At 36.1% G+C, this 23459-nt stretch overlaps 8 protein-coding genes and 13 long non-coding RNA genes across 21 annotated transcripts; 11 read left to right on the forward strand and 10 right to left on the reverse strand.

The window, feature by feature from the left end:
- Window positions 1–2: 2 nt before the first annotated feature.
- Window positions 3–1141, reverse strand: SPOM_SPNCRNA.4004. The gene has a single exon (NR_193365.1). It is a non-coding gene; the product is annotated as a non-coding RNA (long non-coding RNA).
- Window positions 91–2301, forward strand: sor1 (sororin). Its single transcript, NM_001020007.3, has one exon. The coding sequence runs from the start codon at window positions 169–171 to the stop codon at window positions 1108–1110; it is 942 nt and encodes a 313-aa protein (NP_594578.1). The 5' UTR covers window positions 91–168; the 3' UTR covers window positions 1111–2301.
- On the reverse strand, window positions 1281–3212 carry SPOM_SPAC9E9.06C (threonine synthase). The gene is made up of 2 exons (NM_001020008.3): window positions 3108–3212; window positions 1281–3049 (listed from the first exon to the last, which is right to left on the reverse strand). Exons 1-2 carry the CDS (start codon window positions 3174–3176, stop codon window positions 1574–1576), a joined length of 1545 nt encoding a protein of 514 aa, NP_594579.1. The 5' UTR covers window positions 3177–3212; the 3' UTR covers window positions 1281–1573.
- Window positions 3213–3430: 218 nt separating this feature from the next.
- Window positions 3431–5242, reverse strand: ypt2 (GTPase Ypt2). Its single transcript, NM_001020009.3, has one exon. It carries the CDS (start codon window positions 5223–5225, stop codon window positions 4623–4625), a length of 603 nt encoding a protein of 200 aa, NP_594580.1. The 5' UTR covers window positions 5226–5242; the 3' UTR covers window positions 3431–4622.
- On the forward strand, window positions 3918–4213 carry SPOM_SPNCRNA.4005. Its single transcript, NR_193366.1, has one exon. It is a non-coding gene; the product is annotated as a non-coding RNA (long non-coding RNA).
- SPOM_SPNCRNA.4006 lies at window positions 4593–4799 on the forward strand. Its single transcript, NR_193367.1, has one exon. It is a non-coding gene; the product is annotated as a non-coding RNA (long non-coding RNA).
- Window positions 5243–5441: 199 nt separating the features above from the next.
- SPOM_SPNCRNA.4007 lies at window positions 5442–5915 on the forward strand. The gene has a single exon (NR_193368.1). It is a non-coding gene; the product is annotated as a non-coding RNA (long non-coding RNA).
- Window positions 5916–6312: 397 nt separating this feature from the next.
- On the forward strand, window positions 6313–9077 carry rad26 (ATR checkpoint kinase regulatory subunit Rad26). The gene is made up of 4 exons (NM_001356167.2): window positions 6313–6553; window positions 6634–7572; window positions 7628–8293; window positions 8349–9077. Exons 2-4 carry the CDS (start codon window positions 6823–6825, stop codon window positions 8775–8777), a joined length of 1845 nt encoding a protein of 614 aa, NP_001342867.1. The 5' UTR covers window positions 6313–6553; window positions 6634–6822; the 3' UTR covers window positions 8778–9077.
- On the reverse strand, window positions 6662–8025 carry SPOM_SPNCRNA.4008. The gene has a single exon (NR_193369.1). It is a non-coding gene; the product is annotated as a non-coding RNA (long non-coding RNA).
- atd1 (aldehyde dehydrogenase) lies at window positions 8988–11365 on the reverse strand. The gene has a single exon (NM_001020011.3). It carries the CDS (start codon window positions 10777–10779, stop codon window positions 9268–9270), a length of 1512 nt encoding a protein of 503 aa, NP_594582.1. The 5' UTR covers window positions 10780–11365; the 3' UTR covers window positions 8988–9267.
- On the forward strand, window positions 9647–10932 carry SPOM_SPNCRNA.4009. Its single transcript, NR_193370.1, has one exon. It is a non-coding gene; the product is annotated as a non-coding RNA (long non-coding RNA).
- A 220-nt stretch (window positions 11366–11585) lies between the features above and the next one.
- SPOM_SPNCRNA.989 lies at window positions 11586–13753 on the forward strand. The gene has a single exon (NR_151383.1). It is a non-coding gene; the product is annotated as a non-coding RNA (long non-coding RNA).
- SPOM_SPNCRNA.4010 lies at window positions 12315–13340 on the reverse strand. Its single transcript, NR_193371.1, has one exon. It is a non-coding gene; the product is annotated as a non-coding RNA (long non-coding RNA).
- Window positions 13441–14596, reverse strand: SPOM_SPNCRNA.4011. The gene has a single exon (NR_193372.1). It is a non-coding gene; the product is annotated as a non-coding RNA (long non-coding RNA).
- On the forward strand, window positions 13884–16930 carry SPOM_SPNCRNA.990. The gene has a single exon (NR_151385.1). It is a non-coding gene; the product is annotated as a non-coding RNA (long non-coding RNA).
- cbh1 (CENP-B protein 1) lies at window positions 14628–16586 on the reverse strand. Its single transcript, NM_001020012.3, has one exon. The coding sequence runs from the start codon at window positions 16475–16477 to the stop codon at window positions 14933–14935; it is 1545 nt and encodes a 514-aa protein (NP_594583.1). The 5' UTR covers window positions 16478–16586; the 3' UTR covers window positions 14628–14932.
- A 474-nt stretch (window positions 16931–17404) lies between the features above and the next one.
- On the forward strand, window positions 17405–18609 carry plr1 (pyridoxal reductase Plr1). The gene has a single exon (NM_001020013.2). It carries the CDS (start codon window positions 17492–17494, stop codon window positions 18491–18493), a length of 1002 nt encoding a protein of 333 aa, NP_594584.1. The 5' UTR covers window positions 17405–17491; the 3' UTR covers window positions 18494–18609.
- SPOM_SPNCRNA.4012 lies at window positions 17602–18076 on the reverse strand. The gene has a single exon (NR_193373.1). It is a non-coding gene; the product is annotated as a non-coding RNA (long non-coding RNA).
- A 38-nt stretch (window positions 18610–18647) lies between the features above and the next one.
- Window positions 18648–23394, reverse strand: abc1 (ABC transmembrane transporter Abc1/Ybt1). Its single transcript, NM_001020014.3, has one exon. The coding sequence runs from the start codon at window positions 23068–23070 to the stop codon at window positions 18787–18789; it is 4284 nt and encodes a 1427-aa protein (NP_594585.1). The 5' UTR covers window positions 23071–23394; the 3' UTR covers window positions 18648–18786.
- SPOM_SPNCRNA.4013 lies at window positions 21635–21854 on the forward strand. Its single transcript, NR_193374.1, has one exon. It is a non-coding gene; the product is annotated as a non-coding RNA (long non-coding RNA).
- On the forward strand, window positions 21990–22621 carry SPOM_SPNCRNA.4014. The gene has a single exon (NR_193375.1). It is a non-coding gene; the product is annotated as a non-coding RNA (long non-coding RNA).
- Window positions 23395–23459: the final 65 nt, after the last annotated feature.

Here is a 23459-nt window from a genome sequence, read left to right on the forward strand (position 1 = left end):
AATTTTGCAATGGATTTCTTGCATTTCTTTTCAAAGTAACGTAGGTAACAGTATAATCTTGACATTGGAATCAAAGATTCAGTAAAAACTGTACGCAATATACAAAAGTGAAATGCATTGAAATCTCTTCTGGCGGCTTAATTCATTCGAATTTTCTCATAATATAACATGGATTCCGATGATTCTTTTGTTAAAACTGCCCATGTAATTGAGACTTCGACGCCAGAAAATAAGAAGTTATCTCACAGATTCAAAAGCGTTGAAATTGTGCCTCCTTCTTCAAGTAATGATGATCCGTTTGGCTTCAGCTCAACAAAAGGGATTCGTTTATCTTCGATTAATTCCAATGATCTTGTTAATACACTTTCTAAGGGATTCAACGAAACCTCTAATATGTCATATAACAGAATTCTTCCCTCCTCGCCTCCTACATTAGAAATAGGTGAAATTGATTATAACGAAGCTCTCCAAATAAGATCTGCCGATGAAAATCAACAGTCTGTACCAACTGTCTCAATTGCATCTCCTTCAACTCCAGAGCTACCTCCTTCTTCCTCTCCGCTTCTGCCTCCTAATGGCTCAGAATCATCTTCACCTATTCCTCTTTCTCTTCTTTCTACTTCATCTTTACAGCAGAGAAAAATCACACCGTCCAATCTGAGCAACACATCAAAGCCAATGGATTCAAAGCAACTTGAACGACTTATACCTGTTCCACATGGGCATCATTTAACGCGTTTGAGAAAAAAACGGCGGCGAGATGATGACATTGATTTATCTGGGCTATATGAAACCAAATCTTCTTCACCACCTGCCATTCATTCTGATGAGGACCCTAGTTATTCAGACAGCATTGCAAGATCACCGGTGAAAAGTGCATTCAACTTGCGAAAGCGACGGAAAGGTGTAAAAGAAAAGAAAATTTTGAAAACATATCATTCGCAAGATAAGGATACAGCTTCTGATAATGACAACAACACTGGTTCATCAGATGAAGAAAATGATAATTTGAAAGAACTTACTCCCGGCAAAAAAGAGTATTTAAAAAGCATAAAGAAGTACTTCCAAGATGTCGACGATTATCAGCTACACGTAGTAAACGAAGGATAATTAAAAATTGATTGCATCTGCGTATACCTCATGGTGTAAGCTAGGTTATGCTTCATTAATCCTCGTTTCCCTCGTTTTTTGATGCTTACTATTAATTGCTGGGATAATTTACTATAATACTATGCTTAATAATGGGGTTCATTGACGCAAACAAAGACGAAACTATATAGAACCATGTCTATAAATACAAAAGCTAAGTCAATCATTTGAAATTTTCATTACATATCTTCAAGTAAAAATAAATTTAAAAAAAAGGAGAAAAAAATAAACAAAAGAATGGATGAAAGTGTCTTGCTAAAGATTAAGCTTAAACCTCAAAAATTTTGACGACTCCAAAAACGAATTAATACTATGGATATGTAAAGTCAACTTCTATATAACTAAAAAATACCGGGAATCAGATTTTTTTATTTTTTTTTTGAAAAGAAACAAAGTAACGGTAACAATGGTATCCCTAAATCCTCTAAGCTTTCTCTCTGCTGAGAGTAACTTCAATAATTTGTTTAAGAATGTCAATATTGGGTTTTCCTGAGAAAATGCAGGTGCGCTCCTCATCCAAGAGGCCATCAAACTCTATCGGTAATACTTGTGTGTTAAAGTTATAATCACTATAAGAAGAAAGAGCAAGGTTTACTGCTTTGTCAAACTTAGCAGGATGAGCTGTGGAAAGGCAAATATAGGTAATATCCTGGTCCTTAGTCTTCTCTAAGCAACGAAGACCAGTTTCGACGCCAACAGCAGTGTGTGGGTCGATGATATAATGATCACTTTCATAGATTTTTTTAATAGCATCAATGGTTTCATCATTACTAACACGTTCACTCACGAAATCACGTCTAGCGGCTTCCAAAACCTCGGGACGGACAGTAACTGTTCCATCACGTTTGAATTCATTCATCCAGCGAGACAAAATTTCCGAGGCCTCAGCAGGAGTATGATTAGGAGCCTCAGTGGCTAATGCAAGATACCATAAGTAACGCTCGAAGTTAGAAGAAACCAAAATGTCCATTGCAGGAGAGTAAGTTTCTTTGGCGGAAATAGGTCCACTGGGCGAAACTTGAGTAGAATCAGCTTTTTCATAACGACCAGTCTTGAAGAAACGATTCAAAATATCATTCTCGTTAGTAGCAATAACAAGTTGTTTAGTAGGTAAGCCCATACGCTTGGCGTAGTAACCAGCGAGAATATCACCAAAATTACCGGTGGGAACGATGAAACGAACATCGTCAGCCTTTCCTTGCTTGTAAACGGAAAGATAAGAATATAAGTAATAGGTAATTTGAGAGAGAATACGAGCCCAGTTAATAGAATTAACGGCACCAATATGATGCTTCTTATTAAACTCAACATCGCCAAAAATTTGTTTAACAAGATCTTGACAATCGTCAAAGACGCCGTTCACAGTGATACAGTGAACGTTAGGATCTGTGACTGTAGTCATCTGAGCTTCTTGGATAGGGGAAACACGTCCATTGGGAAATAAGATAAAAACTGAAACGTCCTTCTTGCCACGTAAGCCATAGATAGCTGCACTACCAGTGTCACCACTAGTGGCACCAACCACGGTCAGATGATCACGTTCGTCTTCAGGTTTGTTTCCGTTCTTACGAGTAAGGAAAAATTCAAAGAGGTTACCAAGAAATTGCAAAGCAACATCTTTGAACGCAAAAGTAGGACCATGGAAGAGCTCAAGTACATTGAGACCGTTCTTTAATGATTTTAGAGGAGTAGTCTCTGGGTGGCGGAAGGTAGAGTAAGAGCGATCAACCAATTTTTTCAATTCATCAGCTGAAATTTCAGAGCGAGGAATGTACAAAGACATTACCTCAAAGGCAATTTCAGGGAAGGATTTGTCCTTCCAAGCCTCAATCCATCCGCTAGGTAGCTGAGGGATTTCTGATGGAATAAACAATCCTCCATCATTAGCCAAACCCTTAAGCTATACAGTAATGGCAATTAGTAAACCGAGTTATAAGTAAGACGCATTTGTGACATACCACAGCCTCTTCAAAAGAAAAATTTGAAGATCCACCACGAGTCGATAAATAACTAACTTGGCTAGACATTTCGCTATTTCCCAAAACAGAACGTTGCTTGTTCTTGGTAAATAAAATCCGCCATTTTTCAGAGAACCTTGCAATCTTTCGTGTTATCAACAGTTTACAAAATTGAGTGTACCAACGTAAATATTTTAAAGATAGTATCGTTAATTTTCACTATAGTAGCTCTTTGAGTTGGTTTTTTTCGAATTTATTATTTTCTGAACCCGTGGCTATTGCTCACTACACTACTCCATTTTACGGTATGCTTCGCTACATTTTTTGTTCTTAAGTTTTATATTTGTCACCCAAAACGGAAATGTATTCGTAATTTTTAATATATCCTAAAATGAAAATATTATAAATTGAATCAAATTTCCTGCGTTTCATATTTCAATTATCAGCTATCAGCTGGTAATTGTACATTAAGTCCAACCTGACTATCGATATATATATAATTGCATATCGTTAAATTGTCATGAAAAGAAAATAGTAAAATCCCAAGTTGAGACTTACCGCAAAGTAACACATCGTTATCTTGGTTAGCAATTGCGTAGTTAACAAAAACGTAAACAAACAAGAGTATGAGTATGCCAAATTACTCTACATTGCTGAAATCGTTTTAATCTTGGCAATAATCTGGTACATCGACTTTCATATAGTAATACGTTGTTTAAAAAGATTAAGATGCTGAAGTGGTAATCTTGGAAAGGCTTCTGTTGTGGTCTCGTTGCAAGATAAAAATAAAATAAAATCTACAATGTAACAAGGTAAGTAGTCATCTTACGTTTAAATGAAGATGAAGATAAGGCAATTAAAATATGTAAAAGATAGGCGTTAAAAGACGTTTCGATTGATGACAACCTAATCAAATCGGTATAACATGATGAAAAATGTAAACTTGGTTCAGTGGCCCAAACATTTAAAACAATAGGCAGCAGCCGTAAAAAATAAATGAGGTAGATCAACAGGACGAATTAGATGGTGCTTGATTGCTCGTTGCAAATTGATAAAAGGATTCGCGAGAAACATTGGAAAATGGCCCCAAGAAAAAGCAAAGGCATTACTTTTTGAAATGTTAAGGAAATTGCAATGAAAAAAGAGACGTTGAAAAAAAAAACATGGGAATTGATTATATTCCAAAATGTAAACTCGATCTAATCACAACAACTCGAAAGCATATCAAAAGTTGATTGAAGCTATTAGGCATAAATTTTACGTTATGAAAGCATTAAAAAGTAAGAGAAAGTGTACAATATAGAGAAATATTATAAACTTCCCAACCGGGTAGAGTTGAAAAGAGTAAGGAAACAAAGTAGCAATCCGGAAACGATAACCAACACAAGATATAAAAAGCAATGCCAATCTCCACTCCTTCAAGCTCTCCACACACTTCACGACTATATACGTATCGGCGGTGCTAATATCAAAAACTAGCGAAAAAGAAAATGTGACAAGATAATAATAAGGAGCCTAACAACACCTCTTCACCGTACGATCGTTTCCGAGGTCAACGTTATTTGCCTGGTTGGAAAATTCGTTTTCTGCATCAATCTTTTGTTTTTTTATTTCCCGGGCAAGGGTAAAAAATGCCTCATCTACATTGACGTTCGTCTTCGCACTAGCTTCTAAAAATTTAACGCCCAGCTCATCGGCTAACGCTTGTCCCTGTTCAAAGGAGACCTGACGCTGATCCTCACAATCACATTTATTTCCAATAAGGATTTTATAAACATTTTCACTAGCATGTTGTTCAACGTTACTAAACCAAGTTCGGACGTTATCAAATGATTTTTTATCAGTTACATCGTATAACAATAAAATACCCATTGCACCACGATAATAAGCAGTGGTAATGGTACGGAAACGTTCCTGGCCAGCAGTGTCCCAAATTTGGAGTTTGATACGTTTTCCATCTAGTTCAATCGTGCGAATCTTGAAATCAATTCCAATCGTTGTGATAAAAGAAGGGGTAAACGAGTCTTCCGAAAATCTCAGAAGAAGACATGATTTTCCCACACCTGAATCTCCTATGAGAAGTAATTTGATTAAATAATCGTAGGATTTTGTAGACATGGAGGAGTGTTGCTTTTGCCAGGTGGTAAGTGGTAGAATCTACTGGAGTCCCTTGAGATAATGCCGCAAAAATACACTTAAATTTATTAATTCAAGTAATGTTATTGTATAAATGGTACTAGTTTTATTTAAGTCTTTGTTTGTGTTTTTTTATGTTGAAAAAACATGACTTTCAACTTTTTTATGTACGTTTCCTAAGGGCAATAAACTCGAAGTTTTGATAAAGGAAGTCACTATTCTAGGGCACATACATACACTCTTGAGAAAGTAACAAAGATATTCACAAGAGAAATAATTCAGATTTCATGTCAGAGAAAAATCTCTGTCACTAAACAATTTACTAGCCATGGATTAATTTATACGATTTGAATGACTGGTAATATGACTAATATAGTACTGCATTGATCAATTTAATCAATGTTTATATGACTGTCATTGACCTAAACATACTTATAATTAACGCTTTAAGTGTTTTGGTTTAGATTTTTCCTTTTTATTTTTGATAATATAGTAAATGGATGGGGGAGAAACAATGAACTTAACGTTAATTCATATGATCATCATTTTAGGCTTTGTCATTGTTGTTCGAGTTGAAACAATAAACCGTTTAAACCAGCATAAACTATAAAATGTTCTACGATTAGGAGTTGGACTGTCTGAAAATAAATAACTTTTAAATTTTTCGAGGTTATGAGTATTCAATAGAGATTGAAATTAATAATTTCTACAATAAAACAAAATAACAAATTATTTCATTTTATCCATTGATATATTTGGTTAGACTACAATTCGATCTTACTTTTTTAATAATATTTTCATTTTTTTAATTCTTTTATGTTTATTAATTCGAATAAATGATGGAAGCCATTTGTCATAACACCTTAATTTAAGTATAAAAAATATTTTTCTCATGTTTTATTTTTAAAAGCATTCAAACATCATACACTTATTTTATTTATTTTTTATTATTGACAATTCAAATACTTGATTTTTGGCTAATAGTGATTTACAGTACTTGAGGTCTTATTGTCGATTACGTAACTCGTAAAACTTCAAGTTGGCTATTCGATTGCTAACCAAAATGCACTAATACGCCAAGTTCAACAAGTAAATTAAAGATCACAAGAAATACTCATAGCAGTTAAACGTATCGTTAAAGCATCTTATATAGCTGCGCATTTTGGAAAAGACTATCTTATTTATCATATCTGTTGGTGCTCTGCAAAATCAATTCATATTGCTACAAGGGTTCAATTATTCATACAGGAAGTTACGCGATTAAGCAGCCTTAGTGACTGCAGTCATATTCTGCTATTAGTGTTTCGTTTGTATGTGGTATTCATACTAGAAAGAGATATGGTTTTTCGGCCTTATCTTCTCTGCATAATATTGCTTACTAACTGTTAAGGTTTTCCAATTGCTGAATTACGATAATTACAGTTACCAAGGTTGCTGAAAGTATTTGAAACAATTTACGATTTATTATGAATTCAATTCTTTTTTACAGAATAAGAAAAACATTGGGCCCATATTACAATTTGGAATCACTTCAAACAACTATTGTTACGCATAAACGAGAGTGAAAGCTACAAACAAAATGATGGCTGATGAAAGTTTTGACTTGGAGAGTTTGGGTTCGGATGAAATATTTGAAGGCGTGAATTTAGATGAATTAGAGCAACAAGCTCAAACCCAGGTTCAAGCTCAAAGTTCTCAAGTAGTTGTACCGAGTGAAAAGCAAAAGCAAAATTTAAATCTTCCAAATTCATACACCAATTCTTCTCAAAAAGTCCGGGAATCTACCGTAAACTCACAAGCCTCATTATCCTCTAATGACCTTCGAACAGAACTTTTAATTAAGTCGGGAGAAAATGCAATTCTTCGTGCTAACCTTCTAAAACAATCCGAAGCTAATAATGCCGCCCTAGAATCGTTAAATAATTCTATAAAGCAAAAGCAAGATGAATACCAACGGAAATTAGAGGAGCTTAAAAAAGAAATTGAATACGCAAAAACGAAATCCCTATTTCATGAGCGTGAAGCACAGGATGCTATCGAAACTATGAAAAAAATGAAAAGAGATGTAAAGAATTCTCCGATTATGAAAAAATCCCATGAAGAAGATGGTGACAATAAATTGTTATCTTCTTCTGATCAGCTTGCTAAGAGCACAAAGCATGCTGCAAAAAACAGCCCTTCTAAAAAGAAGCGCAAAACAAGTGTTGCTACTGCTGAAGATGCTTCAACGGATAGTGTGAGTTCTAGTATTGCTATATCAGATGCAAGTTTGTCTTTGAGCCTGATGAAAGATTTACTTTCTCTACAAAAAAGAGAAGATTTGTATTTTGTAAGTATTTTTAAACTGTCGTGTTAAATTTTATTCCCTTTTCTTACTTTTCTAGTCTTCTAGAACTTTAGCATACGTATTTGGTGGTTGTATGCATTCATTAGAAACAATTGAAGGAGAGGAGGAAGGTGAATGTTTGTTTAATAACTTGAAAGCTCTAATATACAGTCCCGATCTATCTATGGATTCCTCCAATTATGTACAATCTGTCGTTCAAACATCATCGTCGATTTTAAATTATTCAATGAAAAAATTATTATATAATGCCTCCTTTGCTATAACATCTTTGTTTAATGCATTATTAATTTTGGACCCTAAATCATCCACCTTTATCTTTCAGGAAAATGTCGTTTCTTTAATAAGTGGTTTTCTTCTTAAGGAATACGAAAAAAGCAATTTTTTGGACTCAAAGTTTTACGTTTTAATAGATTTTCTTTATTTATACTTATCTATAGCACGTGAAAGTGCTGATGACTTTGCAAACATTACTAAAGCGGTTGATCCGTCGTTATTCGAATCCTGCATTCGAGTGCAAAATGCTCCTTCTTTGATTAAATGTGGTGTTTGTTTAATTATTAGTTCCACCACTCCTTCGTTTTGCGCTTCAGTTAACTTGTTAAATGCCGATGATAAATCCCAAGAATCACTCATGCAACTTTTCACAACTATGGCCCATATTTTAGTTGTTACTACTAGGGAAAGGATTAATTTTCCTGAATTGGTACGTTTACGAATTGTGCTTATAATCTTTGCATTGCTTATTTCTAACAAATTAGAATGAATGGATAACGCTTCATCGCTTTGTCATATCCTTTTTTACCGTGTTTATACAAATGTCTGGAAACATTGGTAAAGAGATTTTAAAAGTATGCAATCCCTTAATAGTATGCATCGGACTAGCCATCACTTGGTATCATCAGCAACTCCTTTCGTCAATGTACCCTCAAAATGAATGCGTAGAGATTTTAGTATCTCTTGTTCGGCTTCTGTACATTTTATCTTCCGAAGATTTATCATCAAAATTTATGTTAGCTGAAAATGCGTTACAACCTCGTTTCGTTTATGCAATAGCATGCTGCGCATTCGGCGATACTGAACAAAAAGCGTTTGGCAATTTGGGTGAGGAAATGTATTTTCTCACTACAGAATTGTTGGAAGTTTGCGTCTCTCCCGAAGAGCTGGAGCAGTTGTACACTAATTTTTAGATAATGAAACAGATGAATCTATTTCCCTAATTTTTCAAATGAAATAATGATACTTGTTTCTTCAGTGTTGTTCTTTCCCGTCCCGCACCCACATCCTCGCAAATTAAATACAAATCAATCTGTTTCCCCAAAGGAATGCGTACCACAAAAACATCCCCATTCCGTTCTTTTAGTAAAACTTACGGCTATATTTACCTGCAAATAAAATCATCTAGCAATTAACGAAAATGAATATATTAAAGTACCACTAACATAAAGAATCATCACTATGTAAATTCAATAAAATGCATTTGAAAGTTCAAATATCAAAACCGTTTTGATTCATAATAAAGAAAATCCGTCATAGAAGAGTTTCAAGAAAAACTGTAAACATTCATAACATAAAGAGAAAAATCCAATAATTCTCTTCACTAGAGTTTTTCTTCATTCTTTATCCATTGAATGCATATTTTTTTATTTTTTTTACAAAAAATATTTGCGTCTGATTTCCTTAAATGGGAGAATCCATTCCCAGGTTGATGTGAACAGCTTTTGTTTGAGTATAATTGGTAAGACCGTAAGAGCCCAATTCGCGACCGATGCCACTCTCCTTATAACCACCAAAGGGAATTTGGTGATGAAGTAAGTTATAACAATTCACCCAAACAGTACCGGCTTCAAGAGCATTGCTGACCTTGATGGCATTGGTAATATTGTTAGTGTGTACACCAGCAGCTAAACCATATGTACTGTTGTTACCGCGACGGATGGCCTCCTCGATGGTCTTGAATTTAATGACGGCAAGAACGGGTCCAAAAATTTCCTCCTTACCGACAGCCATGTCCTCGGTAACGTTGGAGAGAATAGTAGGTTCGACAAAGTAACCGAGATTACCATGACGCTTACCACCAATCTCTAATTTGGCACCATGAGCAATGCCACTCTCAATATAACTAACAATACGTTCATACTGTTGCTTACTAACTTGAGCACCTTGGAAGGTATCTTCGGCGAAAGGATCACCAACCTTCAAAGTCTTGGCCTTGGCAACCATGCGTTTAATGAACTCATCGTAAACATCCTCTTGCACGTAGACACGGCTACCTGCACAACAGACTTGACCAGAGTTGTAAAAGATACCATAGTTAGTCCAGACAGCAGCTGAGTCCAAATCGGCATCGTTGAAAACAATATTGGGAGACTTACCACCCAATTCAAGAGTGACCTTCTTCAGGTTGGAGGAGGCGGCAGCACGCATAACCATACGACCGACACCGGTAGAACCGGTAAAGGCCACCTTATCAATGTCCATGTGAGAACTAATAGCGTTACCACAACGGCGACCATCACCGCTGAGAACATTGATGACACCTGGAGGGAAGCCACATTCAGGAACAAACTTGGTAAGACACAGAGCGGAAAGAGGAGTGAGTTCGGCAGTCTTCAAAATAATAGTATTACCACAAGCGACGGCAGGAGCAATTTTCCAAGCGCACATCAAGAAAGGGAAATTCCAGGGGATGATTTGACCACATACACCAATGGGTTCGTGACGAGTATAGGCAAAACGCTTAATGTCGGTTTCAATGGTTTGACCATAATCCTTATCGGCCCAACCACCATAATAACGGAAACAATCGGCAGCAGCTTGAACGTCACCTCTAGCCAAAGTGATACTCTTACCATTGTCAAGAGTCTCAATAGAAGCGAGGTATTCCAAGTTTTGCTCGATACAGTCAGCGAGACGGGAGAGGCAACGTCCACGTTGAGCGCTGGAAAACTTGCGCCATGGAGCATCGGTCTGGAAAGCGGCACGAGCAACTTTCACGGCGATATCGACATCCTCTTCGTCGGCGTCAGCTACCTCACAAATAAGTTTCTCAGTAGAAGGAGAGTAAACCTTCACACGACCACCGTGAACGGAATCGACATGTTGGTTATTGATAAAGAGACCGACAGGTTGAATGTAAGTTTTTCCTGTAGGAACGGTAATTTCGACGTGATCAACGAGTTTTGTAGACATTTTGAAAAGTTTGTATTAAAAAATTGAGAAAAGGGGTCGTTGTCGTAAATGAGTAAGAGTAATTAAAAAATTAACTAGAAAAAAAAAAAAACCAAAGATAAAAAATGAAGTAGTGGGATAAATTTGGCAGAGCTGAATTGAAATGCAAACACAGGACAAAACCAAAAGATCAGTAATGAAATGGAAAATATGAGGTGTTAACGATTGTATAAAATAATTTTATATCAACCAAAGTAAACAACGTCGTCAAAAAGTTATGGGCGAAACCAAACTATAAGTAAAAGAGCACCTAATACGAAAAGATTAGATGGTCAGAAAAGGACCGGGGTAAATAAACAATGGCCTCTTATTATTCTTAAGAAGAGGGGGATGCAGTTTTTATAAAATGTGATAAAAACCGAAAGACGACAAAATCAATGAATTAAAACAATCAATTGTCGTTGTTAGTAATAATACCACAAAGGAAACCTATATCAATTTGGATGTAGGAAGTGAAGGAAAGACTATAGATAGAGGAATATACTAATAAGAGAATAGCAAGCGTGTTGTAGAAACGAAAAGACCGTGCTGTTCTACTTATTTCAGTGAACTGCAAAGGGGGGCGAATTCAATATTTATAGTAAAAATCATATATGACTTATACGATGATTAGTAAACAAAGCTCCAACTCCTACTGATTAATGGTGACACAAAAGACCGACACCTGGACGAATGATTTCCTATACATGATCTAATTCAAACAACGACGAATGACAAAACAGGACACCTTACCCCATGATGTCAATGCTTAATTTTGGCGAATCAAAGGAAGAGACACCCTCAAAAATCACAAGATTTCATATGTGCTAGCGTACGCAAAGCTTCCCTCCCAAATCTCACTGTGCAATAGTAATATGCTTTAGAGGGAATTGCATACTCGGAAATACAATTCACTATATCGAAAATTTGATATTAACAAACGAGGAACGATGAAAGACGAACGACGTTGAAACTCCGATGCCAGCCAACCTAGTCTAGTCTAGTAGCAAAAAGCAAAGCAACTTCTAGCGCCATCTGCATAGTGCGCTTTCGCTTCTTAAATTTTCTTCCTTCTCTTATTTCCCAAAGAATGCGATGCGCTGAGAAAATGGGAGCACCTTGGGCTAATCTAGTCAAAATGGGTCATTTTCGCAGGAAACCCCATGTTCTTTCGCTCTCCGAAAATCCCAAACTCGCTTTTCATTTGCTTTGCTCAACTTGTTGGTTTTGTTAGCTTCGACCCACTGGTAACTGTTAGTATTCTCTGCTTTATGGCGAATTCCCTTCTCACACGTTCCTGCCCCATCAACACGAGAAGTTCGGCCCTGGGCCCTTTGAATTTTCCCTACCAAAACATCTCTTATCATGGTACGTTACGTGCGGCATTTAACGTGGATAAATGAATGGAAAGCATAAACGTAGATAAGCCATTACGTTGAATAACCAAGCATAAACGTTGATACACAAACAAAAGTGGGATTTCATACATATGCATAACAAAAGAAACTTTAATCTTCTGATAGCGTTTGTTTAGTTTGGTTTGTTGACCCGCACGTCCACTACGGCCGCGAGGAGTTGGGCTCTTTTCGTACGACCTCAAAATAAGGTTTATTACGTCAATGTGCCGTAATTACTTTAATGCATGCGAAGCGAATCATGGCCAAGCGATGAGAGTAAAAAAATGGGAAACAGAGTTTATCGAGCGGTTGGTTAAACCATTATTCTGTATTTAGGAATTGGTAATAGTAGCAAACGCTTGTGTAAACAGATATACCCGAGACACTAAAATTCGCCACCTACGCTGACATCTTAGACATTAGCTACGCCAGTTTCCGCCCAGTACTTTGAAAGTCGCAAAGTGGGGGATTTCGATCCTTATGGGGGTAGGGTGAGCGTTAAGACTAGGAAAGGGTGGGATGGAGGGGACTGGTGAAGACTTGGACTGGGGTTCACGTGTGTGGGAGATTTTGGTCTATGTGGGGGATTGACTGGATTGGTAGTTGTAAAACAAAAACACAACGGTTGTAATGTAGTAGTAGTAGTAGCAGTATAATGTGTTTCAAAGTTGGTCTTGATTGATGAATGTGAGTCGATTTTATGCCAACGTGTCTTTTTTTTTTGTTTTCACTTAACGAACCAGAGTTCCATTTGTTACTAAAGAAAAATAAAATATAAAAAAATAAAATAAAATTCTATTTCTTGAGTGTTTGTCCCTACTACTCTTTATTACATTTCTTTGATATTCCCATCGCTTGCATCCTAATTAGCAACCTCTTTAGCATCATAAATATAATACTACTACTTTCTATGAGCCAGTATTTTGGTCGACCTATTGCTGCTACTGCAAAAGTATCCTTTCTGCGTCTTTTTAAAATTTTCAACATGCGAAGCTTTCTCTTGACACTGTTGTGTTAAGGTTCGTTAAGCGGTTCGCACTTTGACCACCTTCGGACATTTGTCTTCGTTTATAGTCCATGTGATTAGTGCATAACCTGCTATGGTATAAAGCATGCAACAAAGGAAAATGAAAGAAAGTATTGAATATGCGAAATGCGACGCTGATTAAGGAAGACTAGAATGAATTAAAAAATTTTTCTTGATATTGCTTTAGAAAATCTTTTTCGTTTCCATTTGTTGTTCTTTTTTTTGCATACATTTTTTTTTTCGGTGGCATTCATTTTATTCTTTTCGGTTTGTTTACCTAATCAAATTTTACTATTTGGAAGTGCTTCATCCACATTTTCAAGAGCTAATAAAATTTTTTTTTTTGCTTTCTTATTTCCCTTTTTTTATTTTTATTTTATTTCAATTATTAACTCTTCTCTTTTTTCCCTCTATCTGTTTCTTCTAACTAATCATCTTTGCTCTACATTCAAATCACTCAGTAATTTGTTCGCAAACATCGCAACTAAATTTGGAAATGAAATTCAAACTATTTTACTCATGGTCGCAGTGCCAATTTCCATTGTGCAACTTGTCAAGATAGCGAAGATCACTGAAATTTGTAAATTCAAACACATAAAACGCAAAACCGTGAGAACTATACACTCTTCCAATGTTTTAATTTTTTTGTTTCTCCAATTTACTTTTTTAATAACCCATATTATTACTCATCACATTATTGTATTGTTGTTTTAAGCATGCCATTTTTTCGTACTGGAGCGCGTTAAAGATCTGATAAGCAAAACTTTCAAGATTTAAGAAGATATGTATATATACTTTAAGATCACCATAGCTAGTGTGGATCATTCTAGTGTGTATTTTAAAAATGGCATATTCCATTTTGTTTACTCTACTTTCAAATTTTTTTTTTTTTAAAGTGGGTCATCACTACAGAAATTATTCAATGAAATATATCTTCTGTTTTGTAGCTCAATGAAAACTCATAATTATATAAACATATTTCCTTAAATTCCACACTCCAGTTGCCTCATATCCATAATGTGATTTTTTTATGTCTTGTTTTGGTAAAATCTCTGATTGTGTGTGGCTTTTTTACCTAGCTATTAAAATTAATGGTTCGGTTTTCAGATTCGGACTTAAAGTCATATCAAAACCCCTACCCATTTTTCTAGCATTTCCAATAGTGGTTTACCAGCGCAACAACTCAAACAGCATCTCACTCACAAAACCATATGATCATTCATCATCTATAGCATTTAAATTAAATTAAATTAAATTAAATTATTAAAGCATCATTGCTTAATGCTTTATTTTTCATTTGCGCGCTAACTGATTTTTATTTATTAATTGTTCTCACTGCTTCTCTATATCTCTGTCTTGCATACAACAAAGGAAAACACAATGTGACACAGTTTATACAAAAAAAATCATTAATAATTCATAATATCATTAGAATCCTATAAAATGTTTTGTTGTTCAGGTATATGTACACACACTAAGTGAATTTAAAAGAATATTAAACGAGAAGGGTTCAAAGCCGCCCGCCATAGTTAACCAAAAGTAAGCAGAAACATTAATCTCAATTAAAAAAAGTAATTTTGTACGAGTGTCGACTTTTGTTTCACTATATTTTTTTTTTGGAAATTTGTTTGCTTTGGAGATTGAAATCATCCAACGTGAAGCACTTATTGGGTTTAGTAAGACTCGCTCTCAATTTATTTCCGTAAGTGGATCACGCTATTAAATTATTAGGGGCAATCACTCTTTGTCTGCGGTACAAATCTAAAACAAACGAGGGATCCCCATTTTCGTGTTGCTCAAAATATTTTATTAAGACTTCAAAGGCCATGGCAGCCTCCACGTTTGATATTTGAGGCTCCACGTCTTCTTCCTCATCCGACTCAAAGCGTCTCTCCTCCAGAAACTCTGCAGCAACGGTATCCACAGCATCTTGATGTAATTTGGTTTCATCTTCTTCAGAAGGTCTAATGTATTCATTAATTTGCTTAACAGCTTCGCTGCCCTTGCTTGAAATCAGATTACCAATTTCCATAATGGCCTTTTGATACGACTCCATTCCTTGTCCTTCGGCCTCGGAATGTGGACCCAATAATCCTGATCGGAGAAAAGATGCTTGAATAGTCTTTTCACTCACCCCAAAATTCCAAGACCAAAGCATCCACCGAATGGCTTTTAAAACATTAACGGCTTTTAGAGGATCTCTCAATATGTTGATTTGATTAAGGGAGTATTGCAACCAGTATCTTCGATAATTCGCTTTAAATGTATCGACTATTCCTTGTTCAAACGGAGACTTAATGTCCAATGTTTTTTCTGGAATTCGAAATACAGAGGTGTTCTGAAAACCACCTTTAAACCGTCGAACACTTTCAACACCGAACTGATATGTGTCATTGCTCTCTAACATCAATAGGACCTTGCGTCCTTGCATACGTGTGTCAAACCACCGAAGCCATTCCTCCATAATAATTGGTGAAATTGAAGCTCGGCCATTCCACTTCCATTCGAAGTTCATACTTTTAGGGAAAATACCGCACTGCTCAAAAGATCTTGGGTTTTGTGCATAACCCACGATCCATAAAGGTAGTCGTTCTGACCCATCGGCATTGCAACACATAATTAAAGACACTTTGGCTTTTCCACGCTTCATTCCCTGGATTTCCTGATAATCCAAGTTTTGTTTATTAGGAGTGAGTTTCCAAAAAAGGCTTGTCCCTCCAACGCAAAATATATCTTTTTGGGCATAAGGCCGTATAAACTCTTGAATATGAACTGGGTATTCTCTAAACACCTCAAATTTGATGGATTCCAATGCCTGATTTACCGCACTTTGCTGGATATAATGTCTTCTTCTAAATTTATCCAACCAACCATTGCTAAAGTCTGGTAATGGGAGAGAAGCATACGCCGGAATTTTCGACCAAAATCGAGTAGCAGCTTGTTTGATCATATCCCCTGATATAGGAAGGCCTTCAACTTCTCTTTGTTGCAACCATTCGTACACGGCATTGTCAAGCAAAGGAAACTTTGGAGCTCGAATTTTTTTAATATCACCGAGTCTTACACTTCCATCATCTAAATAACTGTATTTGGGTGAAAGAATTTCGGAAATCGTTGACTGCGATAAATCTTTATTGTACGTTTTTCGAAACCATTCTGTCACTTCCTTTTGAGGAATTCTATGGGCAGATTGGTTATAATAATCTCGAATTGCCTTTTTCTCTGCTAAAGAGACGGCCTGGCGTATAGGAGGCATTGATTTTCCTTAATACTTACTATGCCGATACTTTTCCAGACCGATATAAGAGTATAGCCTTGGATTTATACAATTATTTTATGTTGTAGTAGATATCGGAAATAACGGTGAAAAGACGAATTCTATCCTTGTAGGGTTTAAGAAGGTGAGTACTACTAGTGCATCCTTCTGCCTTGCACCCTATATAATCTAAGTGCAATATACCGAACCTATTGTTAATCTGTAATAACAATGCCATTGGAGATGCTCAAATTATGACGTTCAGGTTAATATAGCAAATTTGCGTATCTTAACGATTTTGTCAGTAAGAAAAAGAGAATTCAAGAGCAAAAAATAGGAGAAAGAACGACATGAACGCTGTTAGAAACCGTTTAAAATCAATTCTCATATATGTTTTAAATGAGAGTCTAATTGAATACTTCCTCAAATTTCATTTCTGTAGCACACCTCTTCTCACTATTAAACAAAAATGTGTAAATAAATAAATGTTCCTTGGTATTGTAACAAAAATGGCGATTCTGAAGTTCATGAGCATTTTCCCTTCTCTTTCATTTAATAAATTCTCGAATTTTCAAATAACATAATATGTAAGTTCTCAGTTTTGGTGTAATTACTTTTAATTCCAATATTTCCATTCATAGTTCAATTCATAATACTTACTATCAAGTCTATTTCAATAATGTATGTTACACGTGTGATCCAATGTTTAAAAATGTAGAAGTAAATTTATAAAAGCAAAGCCAAAAATAAAGAACAAAGCTGTTTAAGCTAGTTACGGTACGAAGAGTAGGTGTTACTTACGTTTGATTCATTATTATTAACAGTAGAACTAATTAGTAAGCATCGTCTCAAAGAACCATTAGGAAATTCTTACAGCATACGGTACCGTTATCATATAAATAGCAAGCTTTGCATACCTAGCAGCTTAGTTTTTCCAATATTATTCGCTTAAAATTGAGAATACACATTTGATATTTACAGAGTTAAGCATTTTTAAATTAAAGTTGTGAAAAGATGCCTATCGTTAGCGGATTTAAAGTCGGACCTATTGGCTTTGGTCTTATGGGTTTAACCTGGAAGCCCAAGCAAACTCCAGATGAAGAAGCCTTTGAAGTAATGAATTATGCCTTATCCCAAGGCTCCAATTATTGGGATGCGGGTGAATTTTATGGTGTCGACCCTCCCACCTCTAATTTAGATTTATTAGCTAGATATTTTGAAAAATATCCCGAAAACGCTAATAAGGTGTTTTTATCTGTCAAAGGTGGTTTGGATTTTAAAACACTAGTTCCTGATGGAAATCCGGACTTCGTGTCAAAGAGTGTTGAAAATGTGATAGCTCATTTACGTGGGACCAAAAAGCTAGATCTCTTCCAATGTGCTCGAGTCGACCCAAATGTTCCCATTGAGACAACCATGAAGACATTGAAGGGGTTTGTGGACTCTGGAAAGATTTCATGTGTCGGCCTTAGCGAAGTTTCTGCTGAAACTATCAAACGTGCTCACGCTGTGGTCCCCATTGCTGCAGTCGAAGTCGAATACTCCTTGTTTTCTCGTGATATCGAGACAAACGGTATTATGGATATTTGTAGGAAGTTATCTATCCCTATTATTGCATACTCTCCTTTCTGTCGTGGCCTTTTGACTGGTCGCATTAAGACTGTCGAAGACCTTAAAGAATTTGCTAAATCTTTCCCATTCTTAGAATATTTGGACAGATTTAGCCCTGATGTTTTTGCTAAAAATCTTCCATTCCTCCAAGCTGTCGAGCAACTTGCTAAAAAGTTTGGTATGACTATGCCCGAGTTTTCACTTCTTTTTATAATGGCGTCTGGAAACGGTCTGGTCATTCCTATTCCTGGCTCCACATCTGTTTCTCGTACAAAGAGCAATCTCAATGCACTGAATAAATCTTTGTCTCCTGAACAATTTAAAGAGGCCAAAGAGGTCTTGAGTAAATACCCAATCTACGGGTTACGTTATAATGAACAGCTTGCGGGCACTCTTTCCGTTTAAAGTGCTGAAGTTAGTCGATACTCTTTCGCATTTCAGTTTTGAAATGCATATTAAATATAAACTTATTATATGCTAGCCTTACTTAGGTATTCAGTAATGACAATTTATTTACAGCGAAAATGTTAAATCATTTGTTTATAGAGTTTGGCTTGTTATTACCGATTTCTGCTCGATCTCGTTTAAATGTTTCTAGTATGCTCTAAAAAAAAAAGAAAAAAAGAAAATGATGGGTGCTCACGATCAGTTTAAAGCTGCTCTACAAATGGAATGTATTGAAAGTCAGCAAAAAATATTCAAAGACTAATATGACTTTCCTTGCACATTTTCCAAAACGCCCGTCGTTGAGTATATAGTGACTTGGGGGATCCGAATTCCACCGTTTTACCAGAATCCAATACTAAGACTTTATCATAATCTACAATTGTTTTAATTCGATGGGCAATGCACAAAACGGTAGCATGTTTAAATGCTGCACGAAGCATTTGCTGAATTCTTCGATCAGTAGTATCATCTACCGACGCTGTGCTCTCATCCAAAATAACAATACGAGATTTTCGGACTAACGCCCGTGCAAGGGCTAGAATTTGCCTTTGGCCGGAAGAAAAATTGACACCTCCTGAATCAACCGGTGTGTCAAGATGTATCGCAAAAGCGTCAAGAGAATTTTTGTTTGAAGCTTGCACTAAAGATTCACAGGAAGCAGTCTTAAGTATTTCATTTAGTTCTCCGTCTCCATACTCCTCAAAAGGATCAAGATTGCTTCGGACCGTACCGGATATTAGCACAGGATCCTGTGGAATTAAACTAATACGTTGACGAAGGACTTCCAAATCTAGAGAGTTGATATCAATGCCATCTACTTCAACCGCACCTGACATGATCATCGTAAAGCGAAGTAAAGTTAAACCCATTGTACTTTTACCACTTCCTGTTCGCCCAACAATAGCAATTTTCTCTTTGGGAAGTATTTCCAAGTTGATGTCTTCCAAAACCGCCGCTTGGCCAATTGAATAAGAGACTGTAAGATTTTTGATGCTGACATGCCCCAAAGTAGGCCATTCTTTATTCATAGGTTTCGTCAAACAAGAACTTTCGTTCTTTTCACTTGGTAAAAGCATATATTCATATAATCGGCGAAAGTTGTTTATGTATGTCAAAATTTCGTTGTTAGCCCTAACAAAAACGAGTACAGAGATGTTAAAACCAATGGCACTATTTAAAGAGAATCCGACGAGTCCAGGTGGTATGTTTTGTCTTAACAAAGCAATAAGACCAGTTGAAAACCCTACTAGGCCACTTATCCCATCCGTACGTATTGCCAGCCATCTGTTAATAGCAAATGATATATACAATGGTTGAATCATATCGTCAATAAAAGCCATATTTTCATGTTCAAAAATCTTCTCCTTTTTAAAAGCACGGATAACTGTAATCCCTCCTAAAGTCTCTCCCAGCATAGTGAAAACAGGTGAGGTTCTCGAGGATTGTAGGCTGGTAAGCTGTTTTTGTGCCTTTGAGTACGCATATCCATGAAGATAAACCAATAAGCTAACAAAAGCAGCCGGCACCATAAATATTGGCATCACCAAAGTAACGTTTAGCATAGTTATTAATATAGCCATTACACACAACAACATGCCTTCCAAAGAGGCCCATAACAGATTATCCGTGGCGTACATATCTTTAGAAAATCTATTCAATATCCTCCCAGCAGCCGTTTTCTCAAACCAATGTAACGGACTATATAAAACTCGTTCACTTAAAATATCATGGATATTTTCACTTGCCGTTCTACCACCTTTGGCAAAAGTAATTGCACGCGATAAATCCATAAGAAAGTATATAAACAAAAGTATAGCATAGCCCCATAAGAAAGAAAAAGAAGAAGGAAGCTTAAGTGAAAATAAAGAGTTTCCGGACCATAAAGCTATCCAAAAATGAATGCTGGCCAACGAAACTTGGGACATCATAACTAGTAGTATTGACCCTAGGATATATTTGTTAGAACCAAAGTATTTCAAGTAATGTAATCCCAGTAATACTATACTAGAGTTTGAAGCAAAATCTCGCTGTTCATCATTATCGCTTGAAGAAGCTAAGGTACTGTCGAATGAGAAACTATGCGGTTCAAGATTTTCTTCTTCTATATTGTCCTTCTTGGTATTTGATGAAAAAAATGTAGAAGGTACTAACTCCTGAATAGAATCTGGAGAAACCAACTGAGCAGTTGAGTTCTTAAGCACAATCACATTTTCAGCAATCGGTAAACACAAACTGACGTTATGAGTGAAAAGGATTATAGTTTTGTGTTGAAGCAAAGTAGACAAAAAGCAAGATTCGTATATTTTCCTCGAGGTTGAGACGTCTAAAGCGGAGAAAATATCATCGAAAATGTATACTTCAGCATTCGAATACAAAGCGCGTGCAAGTGAAACTCTTTGCTTCTGTCCTCCCGATAACGAAGAACCGTTTGAATGAATATATGTTAAATCCCCATCATTCATACTATTTAAATCCGAGTCTAAACAGCACGCCTTGATTATTTGAAAGTACCTTTCTTCATCGTAAGGCTCACCGAACAAAATGTTGGATCGAATTGTACCATTTCTTAACCACGCAGCTTGTGGAACATACGCAATACGCTGGCTAATCGAGGGAGTTGTCATTTTTCCAGATATAACATGCAACTCACCAAGTAATGCCATAGCTAACGTTGACTTCCCAGAACCTGTTGAACCGACCACAAGAGTAAATTGGTTTCTTGGAATGGTAAAGTTTAAATTTTTCAGCTGAAACAGAGCAGTAGAAGGGGTAGGTGACCAAGATAGCGAAGTGTTTTCAAAAACAAAACTATCAGAACTTTCGATTGAACTATCATTTACCATATTGCCGTACACGAAGTTATCAACGCGCTTCAAAGATACCTTGAACTGAATAAACTGCCGTGAAACACTAGCTAGCCAAATGAATTGATACCTCAAAAGTCCAAACATAGAAATAGAAGTAAAGGCAGTAGCGGGAGTTAGCTGATGCCCCATAATTTTAGTATATATAGCAAAAGTAATGAACATACTAATAAAAGGAGCTATTTTCATTCCTGATTTAAATATAATATCAAACAAGGTTAAGGAATACATATTGTTTACCTCAAAAGAACGCTTTTCCTGGATGCGGCTCAGCATTGGACGCTCCCATCCAAAAAGTTTTGTGATCTTAATGCTTTTAAGGAGCTCTGTGGTCAAACGAATTCTTTCATCGCTGGATGTATTTGCAATCGAAGTTAAGCGAGATATTTTTGATGCAACTAATAACGGAAAACTTGAACTGAGAATGGCAAGTAGAAGGCCAACATAAGCACTCCAGCCAAGAAGCTGATACAAAAAGTACATCGAAACGCCCATCTCCAAAGGAGCTCGAGCGATTATTCCAATAAATTCCCTCATCTCTCCAATATTATCAACGTCTTTGGCAAGAAGATTGTAAACGTAATCCAAATTGATTTTTGATCCATCTACTGCAACAAAAAGCGTTTTCGAGGTAAGCACTTTTTTGTAGATCATTTGAGTAATGGCAGCCTTAATTCTCAACATAAACCTTCTGGAAACATGAACGTAAAGTTCCTTTACAACAGATGCCAAATAAGGACCGATCAGGAGTACAAAAACCCATAAAAAAGGGCTGTTTCCTTCATCACTCTTCGGGTTTTGTAAATATTGCAAAAGTTTTTTAATAGCAAGAGGAGTGACAAATAATGTTGAACTGACGAGAACGGACAAAAAAACCATCAATAGAATTGTTGATTTAAGGGATAAAAGGATTGTATGCATAAGTGATTTTCTATCATTCTTGGCGAACCGGCTGTACCAAATCTGGGTACACTCGGTGTCAGGAAGAGCAGGAACATCAGTGAGGGTAATAGGTTTTTTCCACGATTTCCATATAATACCGTTTAACCATCCGTAAGTAAAAATCAAAGAAAATATACTACATGTTTGTTCAGGAGACGGGCGAGCAACCTTGGAAAACTTAACGGTCGGGCTCCACGCTCTTGGAAAAAAGAGAGGAATTATGACAAGCAAAAATAAAGTAATGTTATAAGCTAAAGGAAGCAGGAGAAGAAAGGATCCGCCTTTAACTGAAAAGCTCCAGGATGAATAGGTTAGAAAATCATAGATGCTTATCAGTCTTAGTAAAAGAAGCCCAAAAGCATTTGCTACCGAAATCCAGGAAAACAGGGTTGATCCATATTTTAAAGATGACAAAATGTTTAAACCAACGATCTCCAAATGGGTAATAGTTCGTATTGCCCACCAAACAGCATTAGTGTCCAAGTAAAATGAAAGTGCGGCAGAGACAATAGATAGGATAATTTGAATGTATTCTAACAAACATGTTTCTCCAAAGTATTTTTTTAAGGGGTGTTGGGTGTGATTGGCATGAAATAGTTTTTGAATAAGGAACAAATTTGTAAGGGAAAACAAAGAAAGGTAAAAAAGCAGTAGACATTGGTCTAACGTTGCATTTCTAAAAAAATTTATATCTATGTAATTTGAAAAAAAAGACTGAAACATTTTCATCACAAGTCGCAAAGTCTACAAAAAAAAAATTCTAATGGGATAAAAACCTCAAACGACCTAAAATGTTAAGCAATAAAAAGTCCAAGGTCAATAAACATAAGTCCAAAAATGTCCAATGGGAGGGAAAAATAAATAGAGGATTTTGCAACGATTAGGGCAATCGTAATTAATAAAATTAACAATGCAAACAACTAACAATCAATCGTTTAGGAATTATTCATCAAATTCAGTATTTAATTACTTTGTGGTCAAGAGTTAAAAAATAAATGTCTAATTGCCTCGGGTAATTGAAGGAGTTAATGAGAGATATTATGCTGTGGTGATGGTAAACAGAAAAGCATATGTTGCCGAAAAAAAACACACCCCGGCGTAATTATTTTTTTGTTTAT

The sequence above is a fragment of the Schizosaccharomyces pombe genome, assembly GCF_000002945.2.
Source record: "Schizosaccharomyces pombe strain 972h- genome assembly, chromosome: I".
Classification (NCBI taxonomy): Eukaryota; Fungi; Ascomycota; class Schizosaccharomycetes; order Schizosaccharomycetales; family Schizosaccharomycetaceae; genus Schizosaccharomyces; species Schizosaccharomyces pombe.